This window comes from Trichechus manatus, unplaced genomic scaffold (assembly GCF_000243295.1).
Source record: "Trichechus manatus latirostris isolate Lorelei unplaced genomic scaffold, TriManLat1.0 scaffold00057, whole genome shotgun sequence".
NCBI lineage: Eukaryota > Metazoa > Chordata > Mammalia > Sirenia > Trichechidae > Trichechus > Trichechus manatus.
Genome location: NW_004443993.1, coordinates 11,293,193 through 11,308,831, shown reverse-complemented (window position 1 = coordinate 11,308,831; position 15,639 = coordinate 11,293,193). Strand labels below are relative to the sequence as shown.

The following is a 15,639-nucleotide window of genomic DNA, read 5'->3' as shown; positions in this document are numbered from 1 at the left end:
TCACTGAACAATTTGTGTAGAAATTGTCAAATGGGGACCTACTTCACTGAAAACAGAATAAAATATTATATTAAAAACAAAAACACCCTGGGGAGCACAGTTCTCCCCTGACACGGGGTCACCATGAATCGGAATTCCCTCAGTGGCAACTGGTGATGATAATTCTGTTTAACTTCTTGAGGAACCGCCAAACTGTTTCCCAAAGCCACTGCACCATTTCACATTCCCACCAGCGATGCACAGGGTTCCGATTTCTCCAGATTCTCGCCAGCGCTTGTTATTGTGGGTTTTTTCTGCTAACAGCCATCTTAGTGGGGGTGGAGTGTTATCTGTGGTTTTAATTTGCACCTCCCTGATGACTGGAACCCTGGTGGCGCAGTGGTTAAGAGCTTGGCTGCTAACCAAAAAGTTGGCAGTTTGAATCCTCCAGCCCGTCCTTGGAAACCCTATGGGGCAGTTCTCGTCTGTCCTGTGGGGGCGCTGTGAATCGTAATCGACTCCACGGCAATGAGTTTCCTTTAATGACTGAAGATGTTCAATATCTTTGCATGTGCTGATTGGCCATTTGTATATATTCTTTGGAGAAATGTCTATTCAAGACCCATTGGGCTTTTTGACTATGGAATATTACAAGAGAATTAAAAATTTAAAGTACATTGGCCAACCCTGGTGAGGTGGTGTTTCTCTGCCTCAAGTTAAATGTTGTTGTTGGGTGCTGTCGAGTCGATTTTCGACTCACAGCGACCCCGCTTGACGGAGTAGAACTACCCCATAGAGTTTCCTAGGCTATAATCCTTATGGGAGCAGATCACCAGGTCTTTCTCCTGCAGAGCTGCTGGGTGTGTTCAAACTACCAACCTTTCAGTTTGCACCTGAGCGCTTCTTTATATTAAGTACCAAATACCAAAAAAAAAAAAACCACTGCCATCAAGTTGATTCTGACTCATAGACTCACAGCGACCCAACAGGACAGAGTAGAGCTGCCCCATAGGGTTTCCAACGAGTGGCTGGTGGATTCGAACTGTCGACATTTCGCTAGCAGCCGAGCTCTTAACCACTGCACCACCAGAGCTCCCTATATTAAGTAGGCACCCGTAAAAATACCAGTTGCCATTGAGTCAACTTCGACTCATGGGGATCCCATATGTGCAGAGTAGGACTGCTCCATAGGGTTTTCCAGGCCGTGACCTTTCGGAAGTAGTTCACCAGGCCTTTCTTCTGAGGCACCTCTGGGTGGACTTGAACCTTCAACTTTTTGGTTAGCAGCTGAGCATATTAAGTGTTAGCAAGACCCAGTCTGGACTCCATTATTATTAGCCCTGGTGGCACCACGGTTAAGTGCCTTGAAAACCCTATGGGGCAGTTCTACTCTGCGCACAGGGGGTTGCTGTGAGTTGGAATCGGCTCAATGGCACCTAACAACGACATATAAAATGCAAGGTCCCTAGGTGGCGCCAACAGTTTGTGCTCGGCTGCTAACCTAAAGGTCAGCGGTTCAAACCCACCCAGCAGCTCTGCGGGAAAAAGACCTGGCAATCTGCTCCCGTAAAGATTTCAGCCTAGAAAACCCTATGGGGCAGTTCTGCTCTGCACACATGGGGTCTCCATGAGTCAGAATCAACTCGACAGCAGCTAACAGCAACAGCAGCAGTTAATTCTTGGACAGAGACCACAGAAAGCGCAGGGTGCCGGGGGAAGCCGTGTTGGTGATTTAGCCGATGGCCTCCTGCCATGGGGCCATCCTGACCACGTATGGCCACTGGAAACCGTCTGAAGGGCCTGGCAAACGCAGCTTTCCCGACATGCCCTGGCTAAAGGCCAACTGGGTAATTACTCCCGGCCTGCCTCTGATTCCCAGGTAGCGCTAATTATATAATGCAGGCTGCATCCTCTGACAAAAGCTGGTCCATTTTAGTGTTTTTTTTGCTGGTACCAAAGACCACATAGTGTAGGATTCAATTTATCCACAGAGACAGAAGGTAAATTAGTGGTTGCCTAGGGGATGGTGAGTTTAGGGGGAAATGGGGAGATGGCAGCTAACGGGTTGTTTTTTTCCTGTTGTTGGATGCCATCGAGTCAATTCTGACTCATGGCGACCCCATGTGACAGAGTAGAACTGCCCCATAGGGTTTCCTGGGCTGTAATCTTTCGGCGAGGTGGTTGAGAGCTCAGGCTGCTAACCGAAAGGTCAGCAGTTGGAATCCACCAGCCGCTCCTTGGAAACGCTGTGAGACAGTTCTACTCTGTCCTCTTGGGTCACTATGAGTCGGGATTGACTCAGTAGCACATAACAACAATCTTTATGGGAGCAGACTGCCAGGTCTTTCTCCCTAGAAGCCACTGGGTGGGTTCGAACTGCCCACCTTTCGTTTAGCAGCAGAGTGCTTAACCGTTGCGTCACTAAGGCTCCTAGCTAACGGGTTTCTTTTTGGGGTGATGAAAATGTTCTAAAACTGATTGTGGTGATGGTTACAGAACTCCATGAATACATGAAAAGCTATTAGATTGTACACTTTAAACAGGTGAATTGTATGGTATGTGGATTATACCTGTATAAAGCTGTTATTTTAAAACATGAAAAAGAAGAGGCAAGACTATTTGCAGATGATACGTATATATATCTGATATGTTTATATATGCGGAACACCCGAAAGAAGGAATGGAAAACTCTATGAACATAAGAAACTAGAGAAATAAAAAAACCAAACCCGTTGTCGTCGAGTCATTCCGACTCATAGCAACCCTATATGACAGAGTAGAACTGCCCCATAGGGATCCCAAGGCTGTAAAGCAGACTGCCACATCTTTCTCCCAAAGAGTGGTGTCATGGATTGAATTGTGTCCCCCGAAAATATCTGTCAGCTTGGCTGGGTCATGATTCCCACTGTTGTATGATTGTGTAATCTGATGTGATTTTCTTATGTGTTGTAAACTCTATCACTATGATGAGATTATATGTGATCTCCTTATGTGTTGTAAATTCTATCACCGTGATGAGGTTATACTGATGAGGTTGACAAGATTAGATAGTGTCTTAATGCAATCTCTTTTGAGATATAAAAGAGAGAAGCAAGCAGAGACACATGGGAACTTTATACCACCAAGAAAGCAGTGCTGGCAGTACAGCACATCCTTTGGACCCGAGGTTCCTGCACAGAGAAGCCCCCAGACCAAGGAAAGATTGATGACAAGGACCTTCCTCCAGAGCTGACAGAGAGAGAGAGCCTTTTCCTGGAGCTGATGCCCTGAATTTGGACTTGTAGCCTACTGGACTGTGAAGAGAATACATTTCTCTTTGTTAAATCCATCCACTTGTGGTATTTCCGTTAGAGCAGCACTAGATGCCTAAGACAAGTGGCTTGTGGATTCGAACTGCTGACCTTTTGGTTAGCAGCTGGTTGCCAACCACTGCACCACCAAGCCTCCTTCATTAGCCATTGTTGTTGTTAGGTGCCGTCGAGTCGGTTCCGACTCACAGCAAGCGACCCCATGTACAACAGAACGAAACACTGCCCAGTCCCGCACCATCCTCACAATTGTTGTTATGCTTGAACCCACTGTTGCAGCCACTGTGTCAATCCGTCTCCTTGAGGGTCTTCCTCTTTTGGCTGACCCTCTACTTTACCAAGCATGATGTCCTTCTCCAGGGACTGGTCCCTCCTGATAACATGTCCAAAGCATATGAGACGAAGTCTCGCCATCCTTGTTTCTGAGGAGCATTCTGGCTGTACTTCTCCCAAGACATGAGCTGTTAGGGAGATGCAAATCAAAACCACATGAGGGACCACCTTACCCCCATAACAATGGCAATGATCAAAAACATGGAAAACAATAAGTGTTAGCGAGGCTGTGGAGAAGCTGGACCCCTCATCCATTGCTGGTGGGAATGTAGAACAGAGCAGCCACTGTAGAAAAGCTCGGCAGTTCCTACAAAAGCTGAACATAGAATTACTGTATGACCCAGCAAGCTCAATCCTAGGTGTATACCCAGAAGTGAAGGCAGGAACGAAGGCAGAAACCATACACCAACGTTCACTACAGCACTTTGCACAACAGCCGAGAGGTGGAAACAACCGAAATGTCCATCAACAGGTGAACGCATAAACCCAACGGGGTCTATACACTCAATGGGATACGATTCAGCCATAAAGAGAAACGAAGTTCTGACGCACACCCCACCATGGAAGCACCTGGAAAACATGCTGAGCAAAATAAGCCAATCCCAAAAGGACAAATACTGTAGGGTCTCACTTACATGAGATAAGCAAATACATAGAAACCAAAGATTATTTATTGGTGGTCACCAGGGGTGCAAGGGAGGTGGAGAGGGGGAGTTTTTGCTTAGGGGGCGGCGAGTTTATGTCACCGGTGGTGAAAAATTTGGAAAAGGGTCGCGAGAACGGTGGCACAACTTGAAGAATGGGATCAATGTCACTGAATTGCACATGTAGAAATTCTTGAATTGGCGTACATTTTGTTGTGTGTATTTTCACCACAATAAAAAAAAAAAAGTCCATCAGAAGATAAAAGGGAAGAGAAGACCTCATTTATGACAGCAAAATAAAATGCCCTGGTACATGTGAAGGGTATAATTCTAAAACACTCCTGGAAGGACTAAAAGCAACTTAAGCTAGTGAAAGACAGACTATATACATACATTTTTTTAAGGGATATTCAGCATCATAAAAGATGGCAATCCAGCTACTACCAATGGCCACCCTGACAGGGAACACAACAGAGAGTCCATGATGGAGCAGGAGAAAAGTGGGGTACAGAATTCAAATTCTAGTAAAAAGACCAGACTTAACCGTCTGACTGAGACTGGAGGATCCCCAGAAAGCATGGTCCCTGAACTCTCTGTTAGCCAAGCACTAAAACCATTCCCGAGGCCAACTCCTCAGACAAAGATGAGACTGGACTGTGGGACATAAAATGATACTCGTGAAGCATGTGCTTCTTAGCTCAAGTAGATACATGAGACTAAATGGGCAGCTCCTGTCCGGAGGGGAGATGAGAAGGCAGAGAGGGTCAGGAGCTGGGTGAATGGACACGGGGAATCAGGGGTGGAAAGGAGGAGTGTGCTGTCACAGTATAGGGAGAGCAGCTAGGGTCACATGGCAATGTGTGTATGGATTTTTGTATGAGAAACTGACTTGAACTGCAAACTTTTACTTGAAGCATAACAAGAAAATAAAATAAAAATAAAAGGTGGCAATCTTTCTTAAGTTCATTGGTAAATTTAACATAACCCCAATAAAAATATCATTTTTTTTTTCTGGAGCTAGACAAGTAAATGATCAGTATTAGGTGGAAAACAGTTTGGCGGTTCCTCAAAAAAATTAAACGTAACATTAGCATATGACCCAGCAACTCCATTCCTAGGTATAGACCCAAAAGAATTGAAAGCAGAAACGCACACAGCAACCTGAACACCGGTGTTCACCGCGGCACTGTTTGCAGCAGCCAACGGGTGGGAACAGCCCGCGTGTCCATCAACAGGTGATGGATAAACACATCCACACAATGGAATACTACTCAGCCATGAAGAGGGGTGAAGTCCTGATGCACGTTACCACGTGGCTGAACCTCGAAAACGTTCAGCTGAGTGAAAAAAGCCAGACGCAAAAATTTACCTACTGTATAATCCCTTTCCTCCGCGCGTCTATCAGCTTGTCGTACTGCTGGAAGCTATACCACCGGTATTCAGATACCAGCAGGGTTACCCCATGGTGGACAGGTTTCAGCGGAACTTCCAGACTAAGACAGACTGGGAAGAAGGACCTGGCGGTCTACCTCTAAAAAAAAAACTGGCCTGTGAAAATTCTTATGAATAGCAGTGGAACATTGTCTGATACAGTGCCAGAAGGTGAGCCCCTCAGGTTGGAAGGTACTCAAAATATGACTGGGGAAAAGCTGCTGCCTGATATGGCACGACTCAGAATTAGACGAAACAGCTGATTCCTTTGATACGAAATGTCCAGAATAGGCAAATCCATCGAGGCAGAAAGTGGATCAGTGATTGATTGCCCAGGGCTGGGGGTAGAGACATGGCGAGTGCCTGCTAATGGGTGTGAGGTCTCCATTTGCGGTGCTAAAAATTTTCTGGAACTAGACAGAGGTGGTGGTAACACAGCCTTGTGAATATATGTAATAACACTGAGTTGCACACTTTCAAATGGTTAAAATGGTAAATTTTATGTTAGATGTATTTTACCATAATGAAAAAAAATGCACTATACTTTAAAAAAATCATATCAGATACTGGCATAGAGGGTGATGGGGTGGGAGACAGGATGGGGGGTGATCAGGGAAGGCCTCTCTGAGAAGACAGCTTCTGAGCGAGTGGCGCGATGGTTAAGCACTCAGCTGGTAACTGAAAGTTGCTGGTTTAACCCCCCCCCAGCAGCTCCATAGAAGAAAGGCCTAGTGATTTGCTTCCGTAAAGATAACAGCCAGGAAAATCCTATGGAGCAGTTCTACTCTGTCATACCTGGGGTCCCTATAAACTGGCATGGGACACCATGGCACCCCATGGCACCCCACAACAACAACGAGTGGGGCAAGAGTGTTCCAGACCGAGGGAACAGCACGTGCAAAGGCCCTGCGGAGGAAATGAACTTTATGTGTTCCTAGAACAGGCACACACACAGACACACACACACACACACACACACACACTCACACACAAACAGCGTGATGATTAAGATGAGCAGGAGAGAACAGGCCTCTGCCTCTACTTGGGTTCTCAAAATACCAACAGCAACAGCAAAAGCCGTTTATAGAGCCTCTCGATGCTCCCGTGCTTAGAGCGCTCCGCGCCTTATTTCTTCACATGCTGAAAGGGTAGTCCCATATGTCCCCATTTCACAGATGCGGAAACTGAGGCGCAGAGAAGCGAGATCCCTTACCCCAGGCCCTGCCCCAGCTAGCGAGCGTCGGGGCCCACGGTTCACACCCCCTTGCCGTCTGACTACAGAGGCGACGCTCTTACCCCTACACTGTTCCACTGTCCTCTCGAACCCCTCCACCGCAGGGCCACCCCAGCGCACACCTCCAGGGGGCGCCTTTCGCAAGGCGGCCTAACGAAGTGTGTCTGAGCAGCGTCTGTGTCCCCCAGCTCTCAGCCCTGTCCTCAACCCATGGTCTGCCATCCACGATGTCCATCTGACTCACTGGCCCGTGAGACGGGTCCCAAGGACATTATTTCTTTGCCTGCAAAGATGGCTCAGCAGAGGCTCCAATTTGGAAGCAGAGATGCCCCGACGACCTTTTATTTTTTTCCCCTCCCCCCGTCATCCAAGAAATGAGGCCATCATGACCTTTGTTTATTTATGTATGCATGCACCCCTTGTTTTGTTTTTTCCAATCGGTGATGCGCCATCAGGAAGTCGCCTGCGCGGCTGGCCCTGAGGAGGCTCACGGAGATGCGCCCCGCTCCACCAATGGGGACGACGGGATTCCGGCAGGGGGCTGTGCTTTCGGCTTGGACCTGCCCCCACCCACCCACCCAGCACACAAAAGCAGCAGAATTAACTGCCTCCTGGAAGCACAGCCTCCCTCCGCCAGCTGTGAGCTGGGTGGGAGAAAATTCCCGGCGGAGGAGGCGAAGACAGGAGGCGCAGCCCGCACCGAGCGAGGCAGACCCGCACACTAACCCACCTCAGGACCTACGAGCCCGAGGCGCTGGCCAGGTTGCCCCAGGTGACCTTCCTTCGGCGCAGCCTCCGCCCCTGCATCCTCCGCGGATGCGCTGAAGGCCTGGGGACCGCACTCCGAGGGCTGGGGATGCGCGTCCGGGCTGGGCGCGCCTTTGTCTGCCTGTGACGCCGCCGGTGACGCCGGGAGGCCGCCGCCGCGGAGGTGAGTGCACCTTCCTTCCTGCCTCCCTCCCCGCGGTGGAAGGCTTGTCCGGAGGCTTTCGCTGAGGCTGCTGCTGCGGTCACTTTCCGGCAGATGGGCCGGGTGAGGGCAGAGAATCGCGTCTCCGGCCTCCTTGGATGCTCGTACATCAATTTTGCCCAGGGAAACCATCCCTCTCCGCGCGCACACCCCCGCTGTCTACCTGGGACGTGGACAGCTGCACCATTTTTGGAACGCGCTTAGAGATGAAGCGCGTTCAAAACCCCAGTTCCCCTCCAGGACGTTTCCGGGAGCCCGAAATGGCCAGGTTCCACCCCTGCATTTCCTATTTATAACACCAAGAGGGACTGGGACAGCCACGTTGAGCCGTGTGCAGCTAGATTTTCAAAGTGTATATCTAAAGGTTCGCCCGTGGGGTGGGGAGGAAGGGAGATGGTGAAAGAAACTAAAGCCATTGGCCGTGGAGTCGATTCTGACTCATGACGACCCCATATGTGTCAGAGTAGAACTGTGCCCCATAGGGTTTTCTTCACTGTCGTCTTTATGGGAGCAGATCACCAGGCCTTTCTTCTGCTGTGCTGCTGGGTGGATTCGAACCACCAACCTTTTGGTTCGCATCTGAACTTGTGCGTCACAGCTCACGTCTGAGGTGTTGGGCACATCCCCTCCTAGCTGCCCTCAAAGGAGAAGCCGGAAGCTTAACTGGGGAGTGTATGGGGTCCCTCGGGGGGCCCACCCACACCCCATATTTAGAAGGTGTGTGGGGTCTGCGCAGGAAGCTCCAGTGTCTCTTCCAGCACCTTGTCTCCCTGGGAGGCTGAGGTCACACCTCATTCAGGATGAGGACGCAGGGTCTGCAGAGGAAAACAGCCGCCAAAGCCACTCCCTTCGGATGGGAACTGAATTTCCAGGGATGTGACCGTCCCCTTGGAAAGGGGGTGCGGGTGCCGGAAGCTTTTGGGTGGTTGCTATTGCCCGTGGTAGACCGGGAGGGGAGACTTGAGGGGCTGCGTCTCACCTTCCCTCCTGGGTCAATGAGTGCTGCTGTTCTGGGCCGGAGGAGAGTGGACGGAGAAATCCTCACCTGAAGGGGGATGGGCTGGTCTGAGCAGTCCCCACCCTTCCTGCCCGCACCTACCTGTCTCAGCCTCCCCAGGGTCCCAGCCTCCCTTACTGAGCCGCGTCCCAGGGCAAACCCACCACTGACGTGGCTGCAGTCGCGTGCCGAGCTTTAACCACACGCCCGAACCATTAACCTGGCAGCAGCTGCACAGAGAGGCGATTGTGGTGTCAGGAGCAGAGCCCAGCCGGGAGTCAGGGGACCTGAGGGGCGCGGAAGGGGGACAACCACACAGAAGCTGTAGGATGAGATGACGTCATGTGATGATAGAGGAGCTGAGGAGTGACTGCCGAGCCTGTGTCCTCTCGCAACCTGCCAATGCCCACAGGAGCTTCTGCTTCATTTACAGCAAGGTCTCTCCCCCTCAGCACTGCTGACAAGGGTGCCAGACTGTTCTCTGGGGAGGGGCCGTCCTGTGCACTGTAGGGTGTTGAGCAGCATCCCTGGCCTCCACCCACTCGATGCCCGTAGCACCTCCTCCCAGTCGTGACACCCACAAATGTCCCCAGACATCACGCAGTGTTCCCTGAGGGCAGAATCACCCCGGTGAGGACCTCTGGGTTAGGGGATTCCACTCATCCCCATGAGATTCTGCGTCCGATAATCATCTGACCTGCTGACGTCCTAGGATGCTGCCCACATTTAAATCCACACACTGAGTGGTTAAGGAGAGAGGAGAGGAATCCCAGGGGCCGGAAGGTCCCCCTGGTTTACACTGGCTGACCCAGCGGGAGTTTATTCGGGTGGGTGGTGTGAGCAGAGGTCACACCATACACTATTTTTTCAAATAATTAACATAGAATTTCTTCCCATCAACACAGTTGACATTTGGGGCTGCATCATTCTCTGGGGAAGGGCTGTCCTGTGCACTGTAGGGTGTTGAGCAGCATCCCAGCCTCCACCCACTCGATAGATACCAGTAGTTCCTCCCCTCCCCCCCGCAAGTTGTGACAAGCGCAAATGTCTCTGGACATTGCCCAGCGTCTCCTGGGGGGTCAGAATCACCCCTAGTTGAGAACCACTGGGTTAAAAAGACAGAATGGGTGATGTTGGTTGAGTCACAGCTTCCTGGAATGTCATGGCGGAAGGGGGCGGTAGAGGTCATTTCTGGTCCAACTGTTTCATTTACAGACAGGGAAACAGGCCTGTAGGGGTGAATGGCCTGGGAGACAGCTGTGCCCCAGGTAGACCCGCATTTAGACCTGCAGCCAGCCAGCCCTTAAGCAGTCCCTGCCCCCAGCCAGCTCCTCTGAACGCCATAAACAAAGTCAGAATCTTGTCGTTGATAATCACAATGAAGAGGTCTCTGCGTAGCCCCGTTTGCTCTTAGCTACTAACCTAAGGGTTAGCGGTTCAAACCCACCCAACCATTCTACGGAAGAAAGGGCTGGCGATCTGCTTCCGCAGAGATTGTAGCCAAGAAAAGCCTATAGATCACAGTTCTACTCTGACACACTTGGGGTCACTGTGAGTCAGAATTGACTCAACAGCAACGGGATAATAAATACGCTCCTGGCTTCCCATCCCACTACTCCACACTGCCTTCATCAGCTTTGGGGTCAGTAGGTTTCCAGAACTTGCTTCTTCCTGGGGGCAGATGGGCAGGGTGGGTGGCCTGGAGCAGATAGAAGTGAGTTGGGGTTGACCAGGTCCTCTGTGAAAGTGCCAGGAGAGAACCTGATGTGTATAAATCATTAAACCAGCTGCCTCCGAGACAACTCCAACTCACAGCAACCCCACGTGTGCAGAGTAGAACTGTGCTCCATAGGCTTTTCAACGTTCTCCTTTTGGAAGCAGATCTCCAGGCCTTTCTTCCGAGGTGCCTCTGGGTAGGTTTGAACTACCAACCTTTAGGCTAGTAGTCGATCCCTTAACCATTTTCACCACCAAGGGACTCCCTATATCCATCCTTAGCACTGCCGTATGAATGACTTCATTGGATTTACTGCTTCCTGGTTGAAGTTCAAGGCTGAGGGGGAAGGGTTAGTCCAGATCCTGATAGTCCCTGGGGGAGGGAGGGTGGACTTCAGAGCTGCCAAAGAGAGAATCATACCTGGGTTCAAACTCTAGACTCACCTGGGAATGGCTGGGTGTCCTCAGCCTTCTGAGTCTCGATTTTCTCATCTGTGAAATGGGCACACCTCAAAAGGCTAGACAATGAGTCGATAAGACAGTGAGCATGAGGCTTCTTTGTAGAGCGATCTCTTCCTTTTTATTTAAGTATGTGCTCTTACATTACATGTTTGTTTTTTTAAATAATTGGTTTTATTTTCATTGTTGTTGTTGAGAATATACTCCGCAGAACATGCACCAACTCGACCATTTCTCCACGTACAGTTCAGTGACACTGGTTACATTCCTCAAGTTGTACAACCATTCTCACCCTCCTTTTCTGAGCTGTTCCTCCCCCATTAACATAAACTCACTGCCCCCTAAGCTTCCTATCTAACCTTTCAAGGTGCTGTTGTCAATTTGATCCCATATAGATAGTTCTTAAAAGAGCACAGTATTCAAGGCAGACATTCTTTACTAGTTCAGCTAAACTATTGTTTGGTTTAAGGAGCCCTAGTGGTGCAATGGTTAAGCTCTTGGCTGCTAACTGAACGGTTGGTAGTTCGAATCCACCAGCCACTCCACCTGAGAAATATGGAGCAGTCTATTTCCGTAAAGACTTACAGCCTTGAAAACCCTATGGAGCAGTTCTATTCTGTCGTCTGGGGTCACTATAAGTCAGAATCAACTCAGTGGCAGTGGGTATTTTTGGGTTGAAGGGGTATTTTTGGTTTAAGGAGTATTTAAAGATTATCTCAGGGCAATAGTTTCAGGGATTCATCTAGCCTCCGTGGCTCCAGGAAGTCTTTATTTGATGACAATTTTAAATTCTGTTCCACATTTTTCATCCTTTTGATCAGGACTCGAATCTTTGTGTAGATCAATCTCTCAAGAGCTGCACAGGGGTGGGGAATTGTTGTGACAATTATTGTACAGTAAAGCCCACCCCTCTGCCTGTGGCTTCCCTTTAGGACTCATCTCTGCTCCCACCGTTGCCTCTTCCTGGCTGCCATGGGGACCACAGAAGCCACGCTCCGGATGGAAAACGTGGATGTGAAGGAAGAATGGCAAGATGAGGACTTCCCCAGGTACAGCATCACAGGGTTTCAAGCCACTGCAGGGAGAGTGGGTCTGGTGCCTTCTCCGAGGTGGGGGCCAGGGCAGGGGCAGCCGGGTTCCCATCTGCTCACTGCTCACCGTCTTATCCCCCACAATCCATGAGGGCTCTGTCGATGTGTCCCCATTGCAGCCTCACTGAGGATTAGCATGGGCCAGGCACAAAACAGAAGCTCCGTGAATATTTGCTCCATTCTTTAAGATGTGTTTCCACCCCTAAAGCTACCAAAAGTCTCCACTCACACACTATTTTAAGAATTCTAAACATTTAACAGTTCTAAACGTTTTCTGGGGGCCGTGGTGGTTCAAGGGCAGAATTCTCACCTTCCATACAGGAGACCCGGGCTCAATTCCCAGCCGTTGCACCTCATAGACGGCTACCACCCATCTGTTATCGGCATGTTGCTAGATTGCTGAACAGCTTTCAGCAGAGCTTCCAGACTAAGAGAGACTAGGAAGAAAGGCCTGGGGATCGACTTCCGAAAATCAGCCAATGAAAACTACGGATCACAGGGGTTCTATCAGCAACCGATCATGGGGATGTTGCAGGAGTGGACAGCATTTCGTTCCTTCACAACAGGCCTAATTTCCAGACATGGACTTGTTGTTAGCTGCAGTCCGAGTCGGCCCCCACCTCATGGCGACCCCAGGCACAATAGAATGAACCACTGCCTGGTCCTGCGCCATCCCCTTGGTGGGTTGTGGATTGGACCACTGTGATCCACAGGGTTTTCACTGGCTGATTTTTGGAAGTCAATTGCCAGGCCTTTCTTCCTAGTCCGTCTTAGTCTGGAAGCTCCGCTGAAACCTGCTCAGCGTCCTAGCAACACGCAAGCCTCCACGGACAGACGGGTGGTGGCTGTGCATGAGGTACATTAGCCGGGAATCGAACCCGGGTCTCCCACATGGGAGGCGAGAAGTCTCCCGCTGAACCTCCACTGCCCGAGCCCAGTATAGGAAGGTGCTTTCCAGAGCTCAGTCCCATCCAGAAGGAAACAGCTGTTGTGGGAAGTTGTGAGCTTCCTGTTGGTTTCTGTCCAATCAGCAGGAAGACTGTTGAGGAAAGGACTCCCACATTTGAGGACTTTACCCCTCTTCCAAGTCTAGATGTTTGCAGTCCTTTAAATTTCATGCAGAAAGCCCTAGGTGGTGCAATGGTTAAGCACTCAGCTGCTAACTGCAAGGTTGGTGGCTCGAACCTACCCAGCACCTCCGCAGGAGAGAGACCTGGTGATCTGCTGCCGTAAAGATTATGGCCTAGGAAAGCGTATGGCGTGGTTCTACTCTGTCACATGGGGTCGCCATGAGTCGGAATAGACTCAACAGCACCCAGTGACAAGTTTTGTGCACATACCTGCATTTCCTTGTAGTGAGAAGTGGGCAAGAATCTCCTGTTCTGCCCAGTACCTGGCGTGGTTATGGTGGATTTTCTGCAGGAGTTTGCATTCATCATCTCCAAATATTTTGGCAGAAAGGTGGCAGCTTAGTCTCCTAGAACTGCCGTCACAAACACCACAACGTGGATGGCTTTGAAGAACCGAAATTTCTCTCTTTATGTCTGAGTAATATTCCTCTGTGTGTGTCTTAGTCATCCGATGCTGTTATAACAGAAATACCACAAGTGGATTGTCTTTAGCCAGGGACTCACAGTCAGTAAGGGTGGCACAAATGGTTCACACTTGATTACTAATGGAAAGGTTGGCAGTTCACGCCCACCCAGCAAGGTGGCACAGAAGAAAGGCCTGGCAATCTGCTTCCATAAAGATTATTGGTGGTGGTAGTGGTGCCGTCAGGTCGATTTTCGACTTATAGCGACCCCATGTGGCAGAGTAGAACTGCCCCATAGGGTTTTCTAGGCTGTAATCTTTACAGGAGTAGATCGCCAGGCCTTTCTCCCACGGAGCTGCTGAGTGGGTTCGAACTGCCGATCTCTCGGTTTTCAGCCAAGTGCTTCACCGTTGGGCCACCAGGGCTCTTTTGCATAAAAATCACAGCCTTGAAAACCCTATGGAGCTCAGTTCTACTCTGTAGCACGCGGGGTTGCTGTCAGTCAGAATGGACTTCACGGCAGCGGGTTTGGGTGTGTGTGTTTCATGGTGCGGTTAATCAGAGACGGCCTGCGCCGGGGAATAACTTGTTCCCGGTGAGCCCTGGAGAAAGGCACCTTTCCCCCAACGTGAAAAGTGGAATCAGATCAGGTGACCTCTGTGGTTCCTGCCAGCACTAACCATCCAGCGGCCTGAGGGGTCTTCTGATCAGCGCTCAGCTTTTCTGAACTGTGCTCTGGATCCCTCTGCCCTGCCCAGACCGAAGCACCGACTCCTCGGCCCTGGGCTTGGAGTTCGAGAACCTTCTGATTCAGCCCTGCGTATCCTGGCTTATAGCCATCTTAGATGCGTGAAGGTGCTGTTGTGACTCGGCAGAGGGCTCGTTCTGCTCGCTGACTGTGTTTTGAGCAGCACAGCTTAACAAAGAGGCCTGAGCAAGCCTGGACACCAACGTCCGCTGCAGTGCCTTTCACAAGAGCCGTAACTACCCAAATGTCCATCAGAGGATGGATGGACAAACAAGGTAGGGCATCCGCACAGTGGAATGCTACTCAGCCATGAGGAGAAATGATGTCCCTCCACCAGACTGAGTCCAGCACATCTAGATGGTGCCTGGCTACCACCACTGACTGCCCTGGCAGAGATCACAGTAGAGGGTCCCAGACAGAGCTGGGGAAAAATGCAGAACAAAATTCTAACTCACAAAAAAATACCAGACTTACTGGTTTGACATAGACTAGAGAAATCCCGAGAGTAGGGCCTTATAGCACAGTACTGAGGTCACTTCTGAGGTTCGCCCTTCAGCCAAAGATTAGACAGGCCCATAAAACAAAACGACACTAAATGGGCACCCCAGCCCAGGGGCAAGGATGAGAAGGTAGGAGGGGACAGGAAAGCTGGTAATGGGGAACCCAAGGTCAAGAAGGGGAAAGTGTTGACATGTTGAGGGGTTGGCAACCAATCTCACAAAACAATATGTGTATTAATTGTTTGATGAGAAACTAGTTTGCTCTGTAAACCTTCATCTAAAGTTGTTCTTCTTAGGTGCCGTTGAGTCGGTTCTGACTCACAGTGACCCTGTGTACAACAGAACGAAACACGGCCCGGTCCTGCGCCATCCTCACAATTGTTGTTATGCTTGAGCCCATTGTTGCAGCCACTGTGTCAATCCACCTTGTGGAGGGTCTTCCTCTTTCTCTCCGACCCTCTACTTTACAAAGCATGCTGTCCTTCTCCAGGGACTAGTCCCTCCTAACAACATGTCCAAAGTATATGAGATGTAGTCCCACCATCCTTGCTTCTAAGGAGCATTCTGGTTGTACTTCTTCCAAGACAGATTTGTTCGTTATTTTGGCAGTCCATGGTACATTCAATATTCTTCACCAACACCACAATTCAAAGGCGTCAATTCTTCTTCGGTCTTCCTTATTCATTGTCCAGCTT

At 50.0% G+C, this 15,639-nt stretch overlaps 1 protein-coding gene across 1 annotated transcript in view; it reads left to right on the top strand.

The window, feature by feature from the left end:
- Positions 1 to 12,043: 12,043 nt before the first annotated feature.
- The window catches only part of ATCAY (ATCAY kinesin light chain interacting caytaxin), a 46,232-nt gene continuing 42,636 nt past the window's right edge, over positions 12,044 to 15,639 (top strand). Inside the window, exon 1 of the mRNA XM_023733121.1 lies at positions 12,044 to 12,120. Coding sequence (XP_023588889.1) covers positions 12,044 to 12,120 — 77 coding nt within the window. The remainder of the gene's footprint in view (positions 12,121 to 15,639) is intronic.